Here is a 19,309-nt window from a genome sequence, read left to right on the forward strand (position 1 = left end):
TTGTTTTGTCCAACCAATTTACATCAGTTTACTAAGTGGCTTGCCAACTTTTAGGAAGCATCACAACACTCAAATATAATGTGACACAAATTTTGTAATGAAGGACAGAGATAAGAAATAAGATAATAAATAATAAAGAACAGTAGGCTGGCTTGAAAAGGCAAGAAAAGAAGCTTAACACCTGTTCCATCCTCTCCCCCTCTGCTTTCTCCACGTCCAGGTGTGGAAGTTAGCCGGCCACGGGCTCATGCACTCTTTTAGCACCGAGCATGCCAAGCAGTCCATCTTCCGCAACATTGGCGCCGGCGTCATGCAGGTGGAGACGAGGCCCGGTAACCGCATCTTCACGTGTGGAGCAGACGGCACCCTGAAGATGAGGGTGCTCCCTGACCGCTACAATATCCCCAGCAGCTTGGTCGATGTCCTGTAACGCCTACTTCCACTTCTGAGGGTCCAAAGAGGAAAGAGACAGAAAGAAAAAACACAAAAAGCTTACGTAACACTCGCTAGGCATTAATAGTATAATTGATGGGGAAGAGTTGGTCAAAAGATCACCATGCTTTTGGCATCTTTCAGAGTGTGCTGTGTTCATGGGTTTACTGTTGATGTAAATCATATCCAGAATGAAAAACGGAGCTGCAAATATTTTTTTTTCCCAAAGGCTGAAAGCAAAGTTACAAGCAAAAGGTATCATACTTGATTTTAAAGCTAGATTTATTGTAATTTTATTGAAGAATCTCTACTCTTAGAGTGTGTCCATAGGGAAGCTATGCATGTCCTGTTCTCGTTACGCAGTGCAATCACAGGTCTATTGATAGTGCTCTGTAAAAGTGCTCAAGCAAAAATTTTAAAAGTGTGTAACTGTCGTCATTTTGTGCCCACAGCTGAAATCTCTTAGCATCTACTGTAACCAGCACTGTGGTTTGTTATTAAGTCAGTGGTTTCCAGTGTGAATCGAGTTGTTGGAATCTGCATTTTGTTTCGATGGTTTTGCCCCCCCCTGCCTTTTTGCCCGGCTTTTCTCAGCCCTTATGGAAGAATTGATGGTGCATTGCTCCTATAGTGACAGCCCACCCCCCCACCCCCACCCTCCCCTTTCTCCCTCGGCTGCCCATCACTCACTCTGGCCTCCACCGGTTTGGGCTTGACCCCGGCCCGGTTTGGTCCCCGAGTGTGTGTTCACTCTGCTGTGTCTGCCATCTGTACACCTGCCCGCCCGCCTGCCCTCAAATGCCTGTTTGTGTGGCAGACTCACTGCTAGAACATTCCTGTTTGGAAGATGGTGTGTTTTACTCCTGTGACTGTGATTTCAATGTTTCCATCTGTCTGGTCCAAAACCTGATCGCCCACCCACCCAGAGCAGAAACACAAAGGTTCACTTCTGGTTTTGCACAAGATATTCATGAATTTGCTTCTTTTTTTTTTTTTTAATTGACTTAATTTTATTATTTAAATTATTTATATGTTTGTGTTTGTTTGGTTGAGCATTCCTTTGTAAGACTATTTAACTTATTGCCTTTTATTTTAGGAATGTAAGGGGTTTTACTGTACCTGACTGGGAGATGTGCAACACAGTCTACTGTATGTAAGTGTGTGTTACCTCGCTAGTTGTTTTTACTGTTTCATCCATAAGAAATAGATATTTGCACTCAAATTCTGGAGACACTAAAATTTTATGTCAAATAAATAGGATATTGAAAAAGATACTGTCATATAAAAATGAATGTCTGGCTTTATTTGGCCTAGTAGTAAAACGTTTGAAATAGTTTTAATATATAAATGATATAAATATATATATATATATATATTATATATATATGAAATACCACAACAGCTTGTACAAACATGAAAGCATTTCTTTATTTTTTGGTTTGTATCATACCAGCTGGATTAGTTGTAACTTTTGTTAAGTGTATGTATGGTATTTATTAAAGAGATTTGTGTTTCTCTCCCTCTTTCTGCCCACTATGTGTACTGTATGTATCTTAAGTGTTTTACCAATGGTCCTACTGGTGTCTGGTGTGTATGTGTGTGTGCATGTAATAATGAAAAAGAAGCCAATATCATGGGTAGACGCTTACTAGGGCACTTGAACCTGCAGGTCTGTGAGAGAACAGGTCATGGTCAGAGTTTTACCTTTGTAAAGTGAATAAATTCTTTTTATTTCATCAGGGCGATTTGGAGATGTTTTTTTTTTTTTTTTTTTCTTTTCTGTCAAGAGGAATGAGCTTCCAGGGACCATGCTGCTTCATTACCAAAGCAAGTGGACTGTCTAGATGTACAGAATATCAGTAAGGACACAAAAAAAACACATACATTTGTATAAAAATACATAAAAAGATAATTGTCATGCAAATACACCAAATAATGTAACAACTTACAACACAGACAGCCACAAAAGTTGAGTTATAAGTTCAATTTGTATAAATTCTGAACTGCTTGATACAAAATGATAAAATGTTTCCACACCGTTAGTGATTCCTAAATCTCACATGTACATTGCAAATAGACATAAATACAGCAGTATTTATTTTTGACAATATCACAATAATTATTGACCAAAAACTGATTTCTTTACGTGAAACTGATTTTGAACAACGTTCATCTGACAGAAACGCTCTACAGGATGATAAAGTTGAAATTGTGACAGGTGCCTCTCTCTTTAAAAACCTAAATATGGCCTATTTCCAAAGAAGGAGTGAATAGTTGGTGGTCAGCAGGCATTTTGTTCTCACTATGTAACAGTCATGTCTGCATGCTGTCTGTCATGCTCAGATGTCGGGTGTGTTTTTCACTCGTCAGAGATGAAGTGGACCACGTAGAGCCTGACGTAGCCTTGGTCCCACACATACAGATGTCTGTCCTTTGGGCTGTAGGAGAGCATTGCGAGCACCCCACCCGGAGACCTCAGGTCAAAGGTCACATTGACTGGCTTTCCCTTCAGCAGGTCGAAAGCAAAGGTAACCCTGGTGTCCTTGGTGTCGGTGACATACAGGACGCCACAGGCGATGAAGGCGTTGCCGGCCTTAGTGCGAGGGTAGGAGGTATTGATGTAGGACGTGACGGAGAAGGTCTTCTCGTCCAGCTGTGCCACCATGATGCTCTCGTCTACGCTGGAGGCAAAGATCAGCCACAAGCCGTTCTCGTCCGCTGCCAGTTTGAAGTAGGTCTTAGAGTTGTGGAGCAGGTATGCCAGGTTGTGGTGCAAAGCATTGTCTATAGTGAGAGTGTGAAGCTTCTTGCTGTGAAAGTCAAATCTGCAAACAAACAAGCAGCAAGTTGGTAACAGAAGGGAAAGGAACAGATGGAAACAACAGCAACGCGTCTGACTCTTACCTGGCTATGCTGGAAGAAGCAGCGATATGATAATAGAAGGAGCCATTGTGAACAGTGTGGCCGCAGCCTTGGTAGAACTTTTTAACATCCACAACGTCGCTGCTGCTGTTCTGGAAGGAGGCGATGCTTTTATACTCCTTCACCAAACGGCCTGGGGGAGAACAAGCAAAATGTTCACTGTTAACTGCTAAAATATATGTATGTAGGTCTTTTTAGAAACCTCACAACGTGTAGTGCTTGGACACACAAAGGATTTATCAGGGTTTGAAATCAATATTTCTTTTATATCTATATTTTCTATCAGTCCTCTCCCAACCTACCAGAAAAGTGCTCTGCCACCCATACTCGCTCATCATTCAACCGAGCGGTGTCTTTCATCCACGTGCCAAACGTGCTCTCCATCTTTGTCACATTTCGGGGGTTGATCAGTGACTTAATCAGGCACTCTGAGGGGACAACAAGACAGCAAGCTTAGATGCTTACATCTCGCACACTTCACACAGCACATGTTGTACATGTAGACACATTTCTCTGAAAACACACCGTTCTTCATAGCAGGCTTCTCGTGTAGCCGCCCAGCTTCCTTTACAGAGGAGGTGGCATCATTTGGAACGGCGTGTAGCGGCCCTGTTAGGTACAGTTTAATGTCAGGTTATTTACAGTGTTCACACACGGTTGATACTTGATGAAACCATCTCTCCACCAGGTCCATGTAGTAGTTGTTGTGGAGTTTTCGATCATACCACATGATCTTCCTCAGTCGATGGCGTCGACCAGTTTTTATGGAATTGTACCCAGATGTTTTAATTTCATTTGAAAATCTAGCTTTCTGAGCACTTAAAGGGACTTATCATCCATGCCTGAAAGTAGTCAAAAATATGGAATTTTGAACGATTCCTTGACAACTGGGTGAACTCCATCTGGTGAGGAAGATCATGTGTTGAAACCGAAAGCTCCACAAGAGTTACCACATAGACGTTGTGGTGAGATCGTTTTTTGCCAACTACCAAGGTCAATAATGAGCTTTAAGTTTCAACTTCAGAGTACATGTTTGTTGAAGGTCAACAAAACCGTCTTACCCAGGGTCTGAGCAGCCTGAAGGTTGGCTCTGTGGTGCCTCGTTCTGGGAGGCCCCTGAGGGCCAGGAGGTCCAGGAGGCCCCATCAGCCCAGGAGGTCCTGGAGGACCAGGAGGACCTGTACAAACAAGAGAGGACATGTAAACCCCTATTTTTTCCCCATATCTTGCCATTTTTAAATAATTTTATTTGCATTCAACATGATTTTAATGTACAGTTGGTTTGAGTGTGAGGCTCTACGTACCCTCAATAATGACATCATTGGATGGTTGTCCCTTTTCTCCAGGCTCTCCTCGCTCTCCTTGTTCACCCCGATCTCCTTTGTCACCTGGCGGCCCTGTGGAGGACATTATGCAAAATAACTCCACGATTGCATTCATGAACTCAATGCACTTTGTCCTATTGTTAAAACCGTGAGTTATTCCATTGATTTGCCGCAGTGACTCATGCCATTCACTGTGGAAGAGAACAGAGTGAAGTGGGAGAATATTTCCGGTTCATTTAGCCGAAGCCCAAAACCACAGAGATGAATAATATTAGCTGAGAATGTGAGAGAAAGGCAGCTTTTCCAGCCTCTTCAGTCATTCATGAATTACAAGTAGAAAGTTGAATCCACTGAAGTCAGCTGTCATCATGGTCCATGGATGGATCAAAACTGAGAGTGCTGGTAGGAGTTTAAGTAACTGTGTGTTCTTCTTGGTATTTTGGTATTTTCAGCCTAAGGCTATACTCAACCTTTTGACTGCTACATTGTAACAGTGGTTCCTCACTAAAATGGCCAGCATTGCTAGCGGCATTAATAAAAATGGATGGAGAGTAAAAACAGAATAAAGCCTTACAATTTCCTTACCTTTTTTTCCTCTTTTCCCTTCAGCCCCAGGCAGGCCATTCAGTCCTGGGATGCCATCAGTCCCATTGTGGCCGGGCATGCCGTCTACACCAGGCAAACCTACAGTGACAAAAAAAAAATCTTCACCATGGGCTGAATGGAGAATATATTCAGCACAGTCATGGGTCACTAAACCACAAAGGAGGCACGCAGTGTGGCTAGATTTTAAATTTGGATCCAGAACGAAGGGTTCACTTACCAGGCGGTCCTGGGGGTCCTGCAACAGAAAGTTTGAGGATGTTTTAGAATATAAAGTGATATTTTGGACATGGCTGGGTAGTTTAATGTATGAGTGAGACATACCGGCTATGCAGACACCCTTGGTGCTGTTGCAAATGTCGATCAATAGTTTGATCTGCAGAGAAATGATTAGAATATTGTTGAAATATTGCAAAGCCCCTTCTCCGTCCGTCTCTACGTGATAATGCTTGAAAGGCCCATATTATTTGAGTCTGTGTCTCTAATATACAATTGAATTTTTAATTGGCTATTGCTCATTTTAACCAGTTGGTGATCAGGCATTAGTTGGCAATGAAAAAATTATGCCAAATACTATAGACTATGTGCAGTATTTGTTAATGCCTCCACTGCTTCTTTCTCTCCACCAGCAGGTTTCTCATCTCACCGGGACCATGGAGTAAGTCATCATCACCATCATGTCATCCTGCACATGAGCCTTGTGGTAACTCTGGCTGTGTCGGTGCTTGTGCTTCATCTCATGCCTCATCTTCTTCTCTGTTTCCTCTCCCACCTCCTGGCTGACCTCCTGCTGATGGACCTCCTGTCCGCCCTCCTGGTGAAGCTCCTGCTGCAGTTCCTTCTCCAGCTCTTCACTTCTCTTATTCCTGGAGTACTGGTATTGGTACTGGTATTGCGGCTGTTCCCCCGAACTCGCCCGCATCCCCGCCGCTCCTCGTGGCACCTCCTGGAGGAACTCCACCACTGAGCTCTGCTCTACCTCTGTAAGCCTTGACTCTGTCTGCTCCAGCCACGCGCGTTGCTGATTCTGCTGGACTAAGAGCACCAGAAGGCCCACAGAGTTCAGCAATGCCACGACACACGTTCCATACAGCACTATCCGCTGAGGGACAGTCATGCTGGGGGTCGGGATCCACATGGTTACCACTTCACTTCCTCTTTTCTGAGGGTCACTCACCTGCCTCAGCATTCACAGGGGAATACAAATTCCAGTAGAGCAGTGAATATAAAAGTCAAACAGGACGGAGAAAGTCCAAGCTAAAGCCAAACTAATCCAACAGGAAGGAAGCCCTTTGCTGAAATTGAAGGTCCTGTCCAGATTATTTTAAAGCTCCAAATAGAGTCCAGTCAGCTTCAGTGTCTGTGCTCCACTCGGGTGGTCTATCTGAAGGCAGACTGGTAAATACAGTGCTTGTTGTGCTGTTCGCCAAGTGGAGAAGGGGCTATGTATGTATGTGTGTGTGTCTGTGTGTGTGTGTGCGTGCGCACACGCATTATAAACCAGTAATGTAGGAGTGGGCATTACACAATCTTCTGGGCTTGTCTGGGAAGAAACCCCCGCCTGTTCAGTCACCTGATTTATATTCAGCACAACCCATTCTACTGAACTGCCGTGGGCAGACTCACACACACACACACACACACACACACACATAGACAGGGATACGCACATGTGTATGATTTTCGCATGAAAGCACTCACATACAGAAAAAATGCAAGAATGCGCTGCACCAGACACACTGACGGGACATTGATGTTTACATACGTGTACACATTATTATCATCATTACAACAGAACCAACAGAATCAGAAATTTCTCCCCCAGTGCTGGTCTTTGTCACATCCTCGCAGCTATCCTCCACCAACTGCATCGATGACCCATTTCTGTTGTTTTGATTTGGGCTAGAAAAGTGACATTTCACCATAAGAATGACAGTTCAGCAGGAAATAAAATCAGCTCCTAGGATCTGAAGCGCTCCTCACTGTGAGTGGAGACCGGGGAGTTAGCATTGCTTCTTTTGAAGTATTCATGTAGGCGGCCCATTTTCTGTGATTACCTGAGTAATTACTTGGGTAACAATTCAGTAAATCGGCCTGTGCTGGATTACTTGACCTACTGTACATCTGTTCATGCACTCGCAGCCATGCTATGTCCCATATAACACACACACACGTTACACATGTCATGCAACATTAATATAAAATGCAGGTTCTGACTGTGGCTGTAGTGTGTGGGCTCCTGCCTGAGGCTGTAGGTCACTGACAGCCAGTTGTTGGGCAGCTTGAGTTGCTCCAGCAGATGTGTAGCTGTGTACACATACGCACAGACTTAAGAGCACTGAGGTTGTTCCTTTGTTGTCTCTCATTCACTCTGCTCTGGATCCATTAACATGAACCATGTTGTGTAAATATGTCAACATGCCCACAAAATCCTCTCCACCTCTGGTCTCTCATTGACCTTCTCTGGTTCCGGTTCCTCCTTCCTGAGGTGCAGCTGCTAGGAAAGCAGCCTTATCTCTCTTCTCACCGCAGGGCTGAGAGGCCCATGTCCGTCTTTCAGCTCCAGACCGAGAACAGCTAGATGACCTGACACGTCTTCCTACGAACGTGATTCTCCAACCAACCTACTCTCTCTTTCCGAGATCCTTTTTTCCCCCTGTACACTGTTATCTAAGTTTGACAATTCAGCGAAGCCATCAAGAATAAAAGGACCAGGACCGATTAAATCATTAATTACATTAAATCACTAAAATGGCACAATAAAGAAAATCAATCAAGCCAGAATCAATCAATAAATCAATCAATCAATAAAGTGGCATTTGAAATTTGTAATAAACACCATTAGTTGATAAGACACAATGAGATGTTATTGAGGAAAGTCTCAGTAGGTTATGTAAGTAAAGTTTATTATGTAAGTGTGATGATGGAACAAAGAGTAAAGTGACACGTAACTCAGAGTGTTCTTTGAGAGGAGCGAGTTCATCGCCTGTCGTCATCTCATCTCTCTCCATCGCAAGTCAACTGTTTCTGTTTTACTCCGTTGAACTTGCCCCTATAAACTAAAAAGATATTAGCAGGGTAATAATGTAAAAGTGAGAGAAGTTGATAAATTCTGTTCAGACATCATGCATGTCCTGACATTTACCTACTTTTCTCCAGCTTTCGATTACTCTTCTATTTTCATTTCTGAACAACAACTCCCTATACATGTGGTGCGAACAAAGATGTGGTTGACCACAGCCCAGAGCCCAGACACAAGGTTACATTAACCTCTGTTTTCGGGAGAAACGAGGGGGGCCGTCTCTGCTTAATCACGCAGAACAATCTAGGTCTAAGCCATCATACAGGGCATCGCTATCAAGGCAGGGCCTCAGCACACAGTCGGCCATTTGATAAATGCACATTCTTGGACTCGAATGTGGGCGGTAAGTGAATTCACAGAGTCCTTTATACAGAATGAGCAAATGGAACGAAAGCAGAGACGAAACAAAACAGCATTGGCTTTGTCACAAATTGCAAAAGAAAATAAAACTATGAAAAATAAAATAGAAAGGAGACACAGTTCACAGAGTTCAATGCAAGTAACATGCAATAAGGGGTTGGCTAAAAAAAAAAAACATGGTTAATATAAGACTAGAAAAGATATGATATAAAGAAGAAACTAGTTCGGGAAACAAAATTACAATGAATACATTATACATACATTTTTTCATGCATAAAACAGTTTCAGTTCTAACAGTTTGGTCTAAAAGATGTAATACAACACATGTAGTGTTCATGTAGTGTATATTAATTTATGTATTCCTTAATTCTTCTTGGCCTGGAAATTTAATTTAAAAAAAAAGGTATCTGCCTGTAAAATTCCTATTATGTATCACATCCCTCAATCTCCCCCCAAAAACTCAGATGAAATAACTTCCTTGCCTCCATTAGCTACAGCGATGACTGAGTGAGACAAAAGAGCCGCTACAGAACTTACTTTGTGGTGATGCTTATCTCAGAACAGTCTGTGTATATGATTTTGTTGTTGCAGTTAATCTAATGATAATGCCTCACAGCTCTGCTTCTCCATCTGCTGGTGTGCTGGAGGAAGCTGGAAGAAATCCCAAATACTGTAAACTCAAAATAATCCCTCCAGATGATTATTCAAAGGCACTTTGAAGACATTGTATCGAGAGCCCTGAAGACAGCTGTGATAATAATAATAACAATAATAGCACAGATTCGCCCTTATTCTCACATGCCAGGTGCTCTCATGTAGGATTTCCAATCCAGATTCTTTTGATGTTCAAAGGAGGAGCAAAACTTGCTTCTTATCACCAAAATGTCAAATACAACCCGTGATAGAAGCTCGCTCCAACACTGGATTGCTCCACAGCATGTACCCGCTGAACTTAGTCCTGTACGCTCAAGGGCGCAGGCACGATTCCAGCCCTTCAAGGTTACAAGTGTATTGTTTACCATTTTCCTCCCCTGTTGTGGCTTTTGCATTACCCTGACCTGGCTTGTAACCAGCTCAGACCACATATAAAGAGGAAGCCCCGATCGCTGAGGCAGCTTTCATCACTTGGACTGGTCGCTGGGTTTGTGCAGGTTGTCTTATATCTGCCTTCTTATGGATCTCATCTCTGCTTGTGAACGCGCGATGACTCCCGTAGGTTTTGACACCATAGTGGAAGACCTGGTCTCCATGCCCCCGAACGCCACTGCAGTGGGATCACCGGGCATCTCCGTGGCAACCAGGACTCTGTTACTGCTGGTGTGTCTGCTGCTGGTCGCCTGGAGCCACACAGACAAGAAATCTGTCCCAGGTAGGTTCAACAGTCACACACACCATGTTACTATTTTAACCTCATCATTTAACCTGAATGCAGCATAAGCAGCTTGAAACACATTGATTGTTATTCACCACAACAGGTCCTTCTTTCTGTCTGGGTCTGGGGCCACTTCTGTCATATGTGAGATTCATCTGGACCGGTATAGGCACAGCGAGCAACTACTACAACAAGAAGTATGGAGACATTGTCAGAGTCTGGATTGACGGAGAGGAAACTCTCATACTCAGCAGGTTGGTTATCTCTTTTAATGATGATGAATGAAGTTACCAAATAATTAATCCAAGTGTAAATTGATAATCTGTTTTTTTTATTTTTACCATAAGGGCATCAGCGGTCCACCATGTAATGAAGAATGGAAATTATACTTCACGTTTTGGGAGCAAGGAGGGACTCAGCTGCATTGGCATGAATGAGAGAGGCATCATATTTAACAACAATGTGACTCTGTGGAAAAAGATACGCACCTATTTCACAAAAGGTAATATTTGTGAAATACAACCAGCCTTGCAGACTGGAAGAGATTGTTCCGGTTATTTAGTGATTGCAAATACAAGCATATTAGAGTATCCTGAGTGCCAAAAGTTTGCTTTTCTGTGCCAGCCCTGACAGGTCCAGGCTTACAGCAGACAGTGGAGGTTTGCGTCTCCTCCACACAGACTCACCTGGACGAGCTGCACAGTTTGGATCACGTGGACGTCCTCAGTTTGCTGCGCTGCACTGTGGTCGACATCTCCAATAAACTCTTCCTCGGTGTACCTGTGAATGGTAAGAAGGCATGCGTACATCTCTTACTTAATTCATGTTATCGTGCCAGTTGTAAATCGAGGAATCTTGTTGTATGCGTACAGAGAAAGAGCTGCTGCTGAAGATTCAGAAGTATTTTGACACATGGCAGAATGTGTTAATCAAACCTGACATTTACTTCAAGTTTGGAAAGATTCAACAGAGGCACAAGACAGCAGCGTGAGTCACTCCCACTATCATTCATATTATCCTGCTTCTTCATACATAAGCCCACCTTTAGGTTTTTTGTCTGTTTTTATAATCAGTCAATTTCATGTTCTATATCTGTTATGTTACAGCCAGGAGCTGCAAGATGCCATAGAGAGCCTTGTAGAACAGAAAAGGAGAGATATGGAACAGGCAGATAAACTGGACAACATCAACTTTACCGCAGAGCTCATATTCGCACAGGTCAGTCTGAGAATTGAATCGCTGCTCTTCTTGCAAATACTGAGATTTCTTCCATTTCAAAGAAAGTCTGTCACCCTTTCATTCTCCAAGCCCTGTCAGCACTTCCTACAACTCATATATCAGAAAACCACTAATGGTGAAGCCAGTCAGCTTACTCACATTTGTATATGTGTGTGTGTTTGTGTGTGTGTCTGTCCTTTTAGAACCATGGCGAACTGTCTGCGGAAAACGTGAGGCAGTGTGTGTTGGAAATGGTGATTGCAGCACCAGACACTCTGTCCGTCAGCCTCTTCTTCATGCTGCTGCTCCTCAAACAGAATCCAGATGTGGAGCTGCAGCTGCTGCAGGAGATAGACACTGTTGTAGGCAAGTATCTTACATTGATAAAATACAGTAGAAATAGGGTGCTGTCTACAAATGCTAGATTTAAATAGCTAGACATGCAGATATCACGTGATCTGCTGCACATCAAAGATGCATTTCAACAAATACAGGTGTTTCTATTATTTTGTCCACCCCATCATGAAATCACATCGCCATTATCTCGCTGTAGGTGAGAGACCGCTTCAGAACAGGGACCCTCAGAAGTTGCAGGTGCTAGAGAGCTTCATCAACGAATGCTTGCGCTTCCACCCTGTGGTGGACTTCATCATGCGACGCGCCCTGTCTGATGACATCATAGATGGCTACAGGGTACCAAAGGGCACAAATATCATTCTGAACACCGGCCACATGCACCGGACAGAGTTTTTCCTCAAACCCACTGAATTCAGTCTGGAAAACTTTGAAAAAAATGTAAGTACATTTTTTTTTTGTGTGCCAATTTTAGGTTCTATCTGCAACTTTGAGACTCAAAAGTATAAAATAAACTAACTTAAAACGACCCTCTTAAAGAGCCTGAAAGCCAATTTTCTCATTCAGCTTCTTACTGAGAGCGATGTGGTCCTATGTGACCAGACAGTGTTCGGACAAAGTTAGAATACTTGACATGAGAGATTTCTGCATTTCTTTTTTCATCCTTGCTTTTCCTACTAGTTTGAAGTGGGCGTGGCTTGGCTGAAAAAAAGTGATGTCACATGATAGTGATGTACCTCTGCCATCCGTCCTCTGACCCACCCCTCTGTCCTCCTCCAGGCTCCTCGCCGTTACTTCCAGCCGTTTGGCTCTGGCCCTCGCGCCTGCGTTGGCAAGCACATCGCCATGGTGATGATGAAATCCATCCTGGTTACGCTGCTCTCCAGGTACTCTGTTTGCCCCCATGAGGGGTTGACCCTGGACTGCCTCCCACAGACCAACAACCTCTCCCAGCAGCCTGTAGAGCATCAGCAGGAGGCCGATCATCTCAGCATGAGGTTCCTACCCAGACAGAGAGGCAGCTGGGAAACACTCTGAGACCTTCATTATTTTCTTCATTTATGCAGAATATATAAATGTACTATATGATCTCCATTTATATCTAATAACTGTACAAAGCTTTAACATTTCTATTGTATCAAAATATATAAAATGTATCAAATTAGTATTTCTAATTAAACTATTACACATTATGTGAAATGTAAGTTTGGACATGCTGATATTAAAGAAAATGTAAATTATCAAGCCAGCATTCTGTGTTGTTGTCTTCTTTTTGGGAGCTTTTTCTGAATGTGACCTCATAAATATAGATTGGAAAATATACGGAGCATTTTCCAAGGAAGAATCCCTCTCTACAGGCTCTACGAGTACATTGTTATTTTCAGAGCTGTTTAGATTGTCTACTCTTTTCTTGTTTCTCTTTTTTTGTTGTTGAGCATTTTGTGCACGAAAGGTATGACATCAATAAAATGTATTTTTACAATTAATTGTATAAAAAGAGTATTTATAAAATGAAGTACATTCAGAGTAAAAAGTCAAGAGATAAACAGAAGTCACAGATAAAGCAGAAGTAATAATATAATCATACTAGATCAGGAGAGATCACTAGATCACTCCCCTTTTCTTCTCTTTTTGTGTTTGCTAGTATTGGTCAGGAGAGGGCACTGCGACACATAACACAATGCTGTGTAACCTCAGCACAGCCAAATATAGCAAACAATCTGTTCATTATGTTCAATTGCTCTGCCTCTGGGCAAACGTGGCAATACATTTCACACACAGATGTTTCAATTTGCATCACTGCCTCCCTCTAAACACCAGGACCACTTGTAGGACTATGCTGAAAGAACACTGGAGCTGTACTAACACAGACGTGTTTGTCTGACTGTGTGTTTGAAAGATACGGAAAGAGAAACAGAGATGGAGGTATTGAGGAGGAAATAAAAAGTAAATACACATGCAGATTAGGTTTTCGGCGGTGCGGGGCAGTTCCTCCAGAGATGTCCACCGTCAGCTGTCCTCAGTGATGCAGGAAGAGAGAAGTCTCTAAAATAAGAGTCTTCATTTCAGTTTCACTGACACACAACCTCCTGGGAGCTGCTTGCACTGATTACAGAGATGAAGGAAGTATCTCACACACACACACACACACACACACACACACACACACAGTGCTTGGTAGGTCAATCAATATCTGCAACAGACCATTTCACCACCTCAGCAACAACTTTACCGACAGTAAGTATGAACTGTGTGTGCGTGCGTGAGTGTGTGTGTGTGTGTGTGTGCACACACTGTATTAAAGCCTCTACTGAGGCTCGGTCATATTTGTGCTTCTTCTCTGTAATATTCTAAATGTAAATTATCTTGTGTATGTGCATGTAAATAGCACTGTGCATTTTTTGTTTGTTTGTGTGTGTGTGTGTGTGTGTGTGTGTGTGTGTATCACAGGCTGTTCCTTGCAGGTGTCCTGGGATACAGGGAATGAATCACTGCATTCTCATTAACCTCAGTCTCATTCCCGTCCTTCATCAGGATGGAGATGATCTACGTACGCCGCATAGCTCTAATTGCGCTTTTGTTAAATGTATCTTGCAAATTTTCCAGGATAACAATAAACTTCACAATTATCTCCATCATCTCTGTAGAGCTAGTAGAGAATAAAGTCATTACATATGGATGTAAATGGAAGAATACCAGGAACTATCAGCTGAATATCCAATTAATATGCTGCTGTCCCTCTCATATGTTGCCTGACGCTCTTCTGTCAATTTGTATTTCCACAACCCAGAAATCCTTAAGGCAACACTTTATTTGTCAGTCTATTTCTGCTGATCACTTTCCTGTAGGAGGTGACTGAAGGATGAACAGCCAATGATAAGACCAAACAGGTGGATCAAAACATGTGGTGATATTAGTTTTAAATTAAGAGAAAAAAAATATGTACTATCTGTATCAGTTTAAGTTTTAAGTGACACCGCCGACAACATTTGTCATATTTGTTCGCACTTTCTACAGTGAACAGTAGCTTGAGGGTGAAAAGATGCTTTAATTATCACTTCCTCACATGAGGGCCTAATGCTGTCATTTTCAATCACCATCAGTCATCTATCTATCTATCTATCTATCTATCTATCTATCTATCTATCTATCTATCTATCTATCTATCTATCTATCTATCTATCTATCTATCTATCTATCTATCTATCTATCTATCTATCTATCTATCTATCCGGGGATGGAAAGAGTACTTGTAAAATGACTTGAATGTCATGGCGCTCCATCCAGTAGTTGGAGATATTTTGAAATATTTCATTCTGCGGTGGGTCGATCGATCAACAGGCTAACACTTACTAACACTGAAACGTTTTCTGTGTGAATTGACAGTAAATAATCGTAAATGTTTTTCCTGTCAAAATTCATGCAGTTTCAGCGGTTTTGCATAAAGAGTACATGCTAATGTGACTTCTCTGGCTCCAAACTGCGGGATATCAGACATCTGCTAAATAGATCTGTGGAAACTTTCACTTCAAGTCTACTACTACTGTGTGTGTGTGTGTGCGTGTGTGTGTGTGTGGATCTCTTTCAGGGACACACACCAGACTTAAAACCAGCTGAGTGGGGACGGCTTGTGCAACTCAGGACAAAAGCCATGTCCTGAATTGGTATAACGCAGAGGTTAAGGGGTCAGAGGTTAGGTTTAGGCAAATACTGGTTGTATTTAGGGTTAGGGTAAGTCTCCAGGAAATGAATGTACATCTATGCATATCCTAAAAAGTGACTGAAGTAAACTTGTGTGTGTGTCACTTAGGGTTAGAGCCCTAACCCTAACCCTGGGAAATATTTTTAAAGGGGAAGTGAGTAATAACTGTGGTGTCAAACTGTATGAGCCTGTCTGCTTTTGGCAGAAGGATCATCTGTGTGTCTGTCACAGTGATTACAGTTTTATCATGCCAGTGTCTTTTAAAGTGAGAGTGTGCGCAAACACTTTTTACTATTTTGGGATAGGGCACCTCAACGAAAACACACATATTACATTTCTACAACACTGAACTGCAATTTACTTGGACCTAGACGGGAAACTGTTTTCTAAGGTAGCATAACAGCTTGCCTTGCAGAATTTGATGCACTTCTTTGAAATATTCAGTCTGCTCTTTCTCTTAAGGAAGTCCATGGTTCTTCATTTGTGGTTTTTGTTAGTCACATGATGTATATTTTCCTTCTCGTTCCATTTATTTCTATTGCTGCATGACAGATTTGTAGAGGCAGGATGCCAGACGGCTTTTAAAATAACTCAGACGCAACAGCCTCGCAGGCTGCAAGTCGCAGCACAAACTTTAGACTGTCCTGTGTGCTCTGATTGACAATCTGATTGATTACACGCTGCTTACTACCCACACACATACACACATTACGTCGTGTTAAAATTCTCAAATGCCCGCGGCCATATCATCTCTCTGTTTCAGTCCCCTGCTGGATTATTGCTTCATTAAAAAAAGAGCCTTAGTTGCCATGGAAACATCTACCAGAAAGGGTCAACTGGCAATGTACACATCTCTCTACATTGTCAGTACATTGTCAGTGTGAATTGTATCTCCAACAGTTGGCAGTGAAAATGTTTCCCATGATGCAGGGAGGCATTTGCCTGTTTCTCAGCCTCCCAGATGTGTACATATGAACTGCATATTTCAGTGTTTCTGATAACCACAAGAAAACAGCCCGACTCCCTTTGGAACAGGAGTGAATCTCTCTCATCAGGCCGGTCTGTCTGAAGAAGCCCAGACTGGAGGGCTCTGTGCCAGTAAAGGCACACGATCACAGGCAAACTCTCACTTCACGGCCTTTTCATGCAGACCGCTTCGCAAAGTCAGCTCATTTGTTTCTCATTGAACATCAGAGGAGAGTGGTGGTACTGATCAGAGGAAGCTTTGCTGCCTCTTCTTCTTCTTCTTCTTCTTCTTCTTCAACTTTAGTCCCCCCGTTTCTGCCCGCTCCCAAAATAAGTCAGCCTGGAGGTTTAATTTATGGCTGCAAGGTCTGGTTCAACAGCTAGTCTACTACTGTTGTTTTTCTTTATTTTATCTCCATCCATTTGTTTGTTAGCACAAATTTGGAGGTGAGTCGAAAAAGTTATGGAATTCAAAACATTTCCAAAATGTCTATGACAACACCAGCTCACTAAAGAGGGTCATTATCAGTTGTGGAAAGTAACTAAGTACATTTACTCAAGTACTTAAGTAAAATTTAAAAGACACTCAGTATTCACATTTTATTCTACTTCTATACTTAGTACAGCTTAACTTGACTTCTACTTGACTATCACTTATACTTTATAGTAGTAGTAGTATTATTTTTGTCACGCACATCTATAAGTCACCAGGAATGCAGTCACAGTTTTGAAACAGCATTTGTCATAAAAGACCATTACTTCCTAATTACATTACATTGCAACTATAGAACTTTGTCTCTGCAAATAAAATCTGCCTGAAAAAAAGTTTCACTTCCCACAACACTCACAGTACAACCATACCACCATACTTGTTACTACTTTATACTACTTCACACTCCTGCTCTACTACTTTTCACTGGGAAATATCGTACTTTTACTCCACTAAACCTAAATTATTGTAATATTTAACATTGGATCAGTTTATTAACTGACTAGTACAGATTAAACTACTAAAGCTCTGGTTTGCTACTGGTTGCCTGTAGGCGTGACTGCAGGTTTGAATGGTCTGTATATCTGTGTCCTGTGACAGACCTTTAAGCATGTACCTGTCAGCCCAATGTACTTAGAAATGACTAATTAATCCATCAGTAAAACTAATCCCACAACATAGCTCATTATAACGGTCTAAACTGGACCACTCTGCATAATAACTTTTGAAGTATTTTTCTGATAATACTTTTAAGTACGTAAGGATACGAATTCTTACCTCACCAGTGGTCATTATCTCCTATTAACGTAGTGTGGTGGGTTGGTCCTATCACGCGGAGACACAGTAGATTTGACAGTAGCTTGTAGTTGGACAAGCAGAACTTACAAACTTATTGGCCTCATATTACCGGGGACACATTTATGGAGATGCTGATGATGGTGATTATCTCAGAAACTGAATTACTGACATCAAAAGCCCAAGAGTTCATACACACAGGCCAGAGGGAGTAAAGTGCGCACAAGAATAATACTCTACTTTAAATTTCATATTTGGGTTCTCATAACTGTCAAAGTGCCTTCCAAGCAAGCCAAGATACTCACCTTTATGCTTTTTTGTCTCACTGATTGTTTCTATTGATGCTCATACAGCCTACACACACTCTGTCCGTATCATGTCAGGTTGAAATACACATCCTTATCGCCAGGATCACAGTAGCTTGGCTTGTTGTGGTTACTGGCAAATCTTTTCTGTCAATGCAATATTGCAGAGGAGAGTACACATGCACACACACGCAAAAGCACAGTCTCGAAGATAAGTGAGCCTTGGGCAGTGGGCAGGCAGGCTAATGCCATCTGGTGCTCGGTGTTCACGCTGAGCAACAGTCAGCTCCACACCTGGGAGATGGTATCGCCTGCAACTGTTGTCGGACCACCAACTGGACGCCCACCTGCCCCCACACTTCTGAATCTGGGCTTTATGTCGTCTCCCAGATTGCAGACGAAAAGTAATTCAAGGTGATTAAAAGAGAAACCTGCATTTATACGTCACTAGTTTGTTATGTTCAATGTCTTGGAGCTATTTTGTGATTACTACTCATTTAGTGACAGTGCTTCCCATAATGTGTCTATTTGTTTCTTGCCTTCAGCTGTGGGAAAGAGAACAATAGGAAGATGTTTTTGTAGTGAAAGTCACAACCTTAGCTCAACACAACGCCTTGCTGCTTTACGTGGGTGGAGAACGTGATATATCTTCTTCTACAATAAACTTCTCTCTGCATATTTGTCGAATGTGTTAACTGGCGACCCAACAAAGAATCTGTTGTTGTTTGATTATGATGCCAAAACCTGACAGTGATTGCTAAAAACGTAATGCAGCTGTTCTGGAAATACTTGCATAGTATGTGCTATGCCAGTTATCCATGGGAAAAAAAAACCCACTTGGGAGCAATGGAACAAGTTGAAAACATTACATTGACACATGATCATCTTATAAAGTTTCTGAAAAGTTTTCTGGCTACTTGATGAACGAAATTATTCCGATATTATCCAATGTTTTAGTCTCCACCAACCCCTGGAGGAGATATGTGGCACTTTAGCTGCTAACTGCTCCATTGTGTTCACCAGCTAGTTTTGGTTTGCTGCACAATGGGTGTATGAGAGCTTTTTCTCATAAAACAACTGCCTGCTGCTGGAAACAATGTTGATGTGAACAGCGAGAGGGAACTGAAACAGTAAAGCTGCGTGCTGTAAAACCAAAACAGAAATAATAACCTTGAAAAAGCGAGATAATTGTGAGAACGAGAACAAGAACTGTAAGAAGAAATATAAACTTCACACCATTGTCAACTCTATTCCTGTCTTTCTCTTTCATCCTTAAGACGTAAATCTGCACGGAGACAGCTCAATCATCCCTTACAGTGACATATAATTCTTCAAATTATATAATTATTGAATGCTAATGCATGCAGAGAGTGCTCTAAAAC

General features: G+C 42.1%; 3 protein-coding genes across 8 annotated transcripts in view; 2 read left to right on the forward strand and 1 right to left on the reverse strand.

Annotated features, from left to right (window-relative positions):
* Window positions 1-2,168, forward strand: part of dmxl2 (Dmx-like 2) — a 40,213-nt gene extending 38,045 nt beyond the window's left edge. For all 6 annotated transcript variants that reach the window (XM_070836248.1, XM_070836252.1, XM_070836250.1 and 3 more), the window contains one exon: window positions 221-2,168. In XM_070836248.1, the coding sequence (XP_070692349.1) occupies window positions 221-430 (210 nt within the window). In that variant the 3' untranslated portion in view covers window positions 431-2,168. The remainder of the gene's footprint in view (window positions 1-220) is intronic.
* gldn (gliomedin) lies at window positions 2,131-6,657 on the reverse strand. The gene is made up of 10 exons (XM_070836256.1): window positions 5,929-6,657; window positions 5,607-5,658; window positions 5,503-5,520; window positions 5,265-5,363; window positions 4,659-4,751; window positions 4,416-4,532; window positions 3,880-3,963; window positions 3,657-3,782; window positions 3,337-3,487; window positions 2,131-3,257 (listed from the first exon to the last, which is right to left on the reverse strand). The coding sequence occupies exons 1-10, from the start codon at window positions 6,469-6,471 to the stop codon at window positions 2,792-2,794; spliced, it is 1,749 nt and encodes a 582-aa protein (XP_070692357.1). The 5' UTR covers window positions 6,472-6,657; the 3' UTR covers window positions 2,131-2,791.
* A 3,240-nt stretch (window positions 6,658-9,897) lies between these two features.
* Window positions 9,898-12,706, forward strand: cyp19a1a (cytochrome P450, family 19, subfamily A, polypeptide 1a). The gene is made up of 9 exons (XM_070836257.1): window positions 9,898-10,093; window positions 10,200-10,350; window positions 10,444-10,598; window positions 10,721-10,885; window positions 10,969-11,083; window positions 11,203-11,314; window positions 11,518-11,680; window positions 11,868-12,109; window positions 12,449-12,706. Exons 1-9 carry the CDS (start codon window positions 9,898-9,900, stop codon window positions 12,704-12,706), a joined length of 1,557 nt encoding a protein of 518 aa, XP_070692358.1.
* Window positions 12,707-19,309: the final 6,603 nt, after the last annotated feature.

The sequence above is a fragment of the Pempheris klunzingeri genome, chromosome 1 (genome assembly GCF_042242105.1).
Source record: "Pempheris klunzingeri isolate RE-2024b chromosome 1, fPemKlu1.hap1, whole genome shotgun sequence".
NCBI classification, from domain to species: Eukaryota; Metazoa; Chordata; class Actinopteri; order Acropomatiformes; family Pempheridae; genus Pempheris; species Pempheris klunzingeri.

Excerpts from the sequence above, each read along its gene's own strand:
- gldn (XM_070836256.1), bottom strand. The coding sequence starts at position 6,471 with ATGCTGAGGCAGGTGAGTGACCCTCAGAAAAGAGGAAGTGAAGTGGTA. Across the intron at positions 5,659-5,928 it reads TGACTTACTCCATGGTCCCG|ATCAAACTATTGATCGACAT; the intron begins GTGAGATGAGAA and ends ATTTCTCTGCAG. Across the intron at positions 4,533-4,658 it reads CAATGATGTCATTATTGAGG|GTCCTCCTGGTCCTCCAGGA; the intron begins GTACGTAGAGCC and ends TTGTTTGTACAG.
- cyp19a1a (XM_070836257.1), top strand. The coding sequence starts at position 9,898 with ATGGATCTCATCTCTGCTTGTGAACGCGCGATGACTCCCGTAGGTTTT. Across the intron at positions 10,351-10,443 it reads GAAACTCTCATACTCAGCAG|GGCATCAGCGGTCCACCATG; the intron begins GTTGGTTATCTC and ends TTTTACCATAAG. Across the intron at positions 11,315-11,517 it reads CAGAGCTCATATTCGCACAG|AACCATGGCGAACTGTCTGC; the intron begins GTCAGTCTGAGA and ends CTGTCCTTTTAG.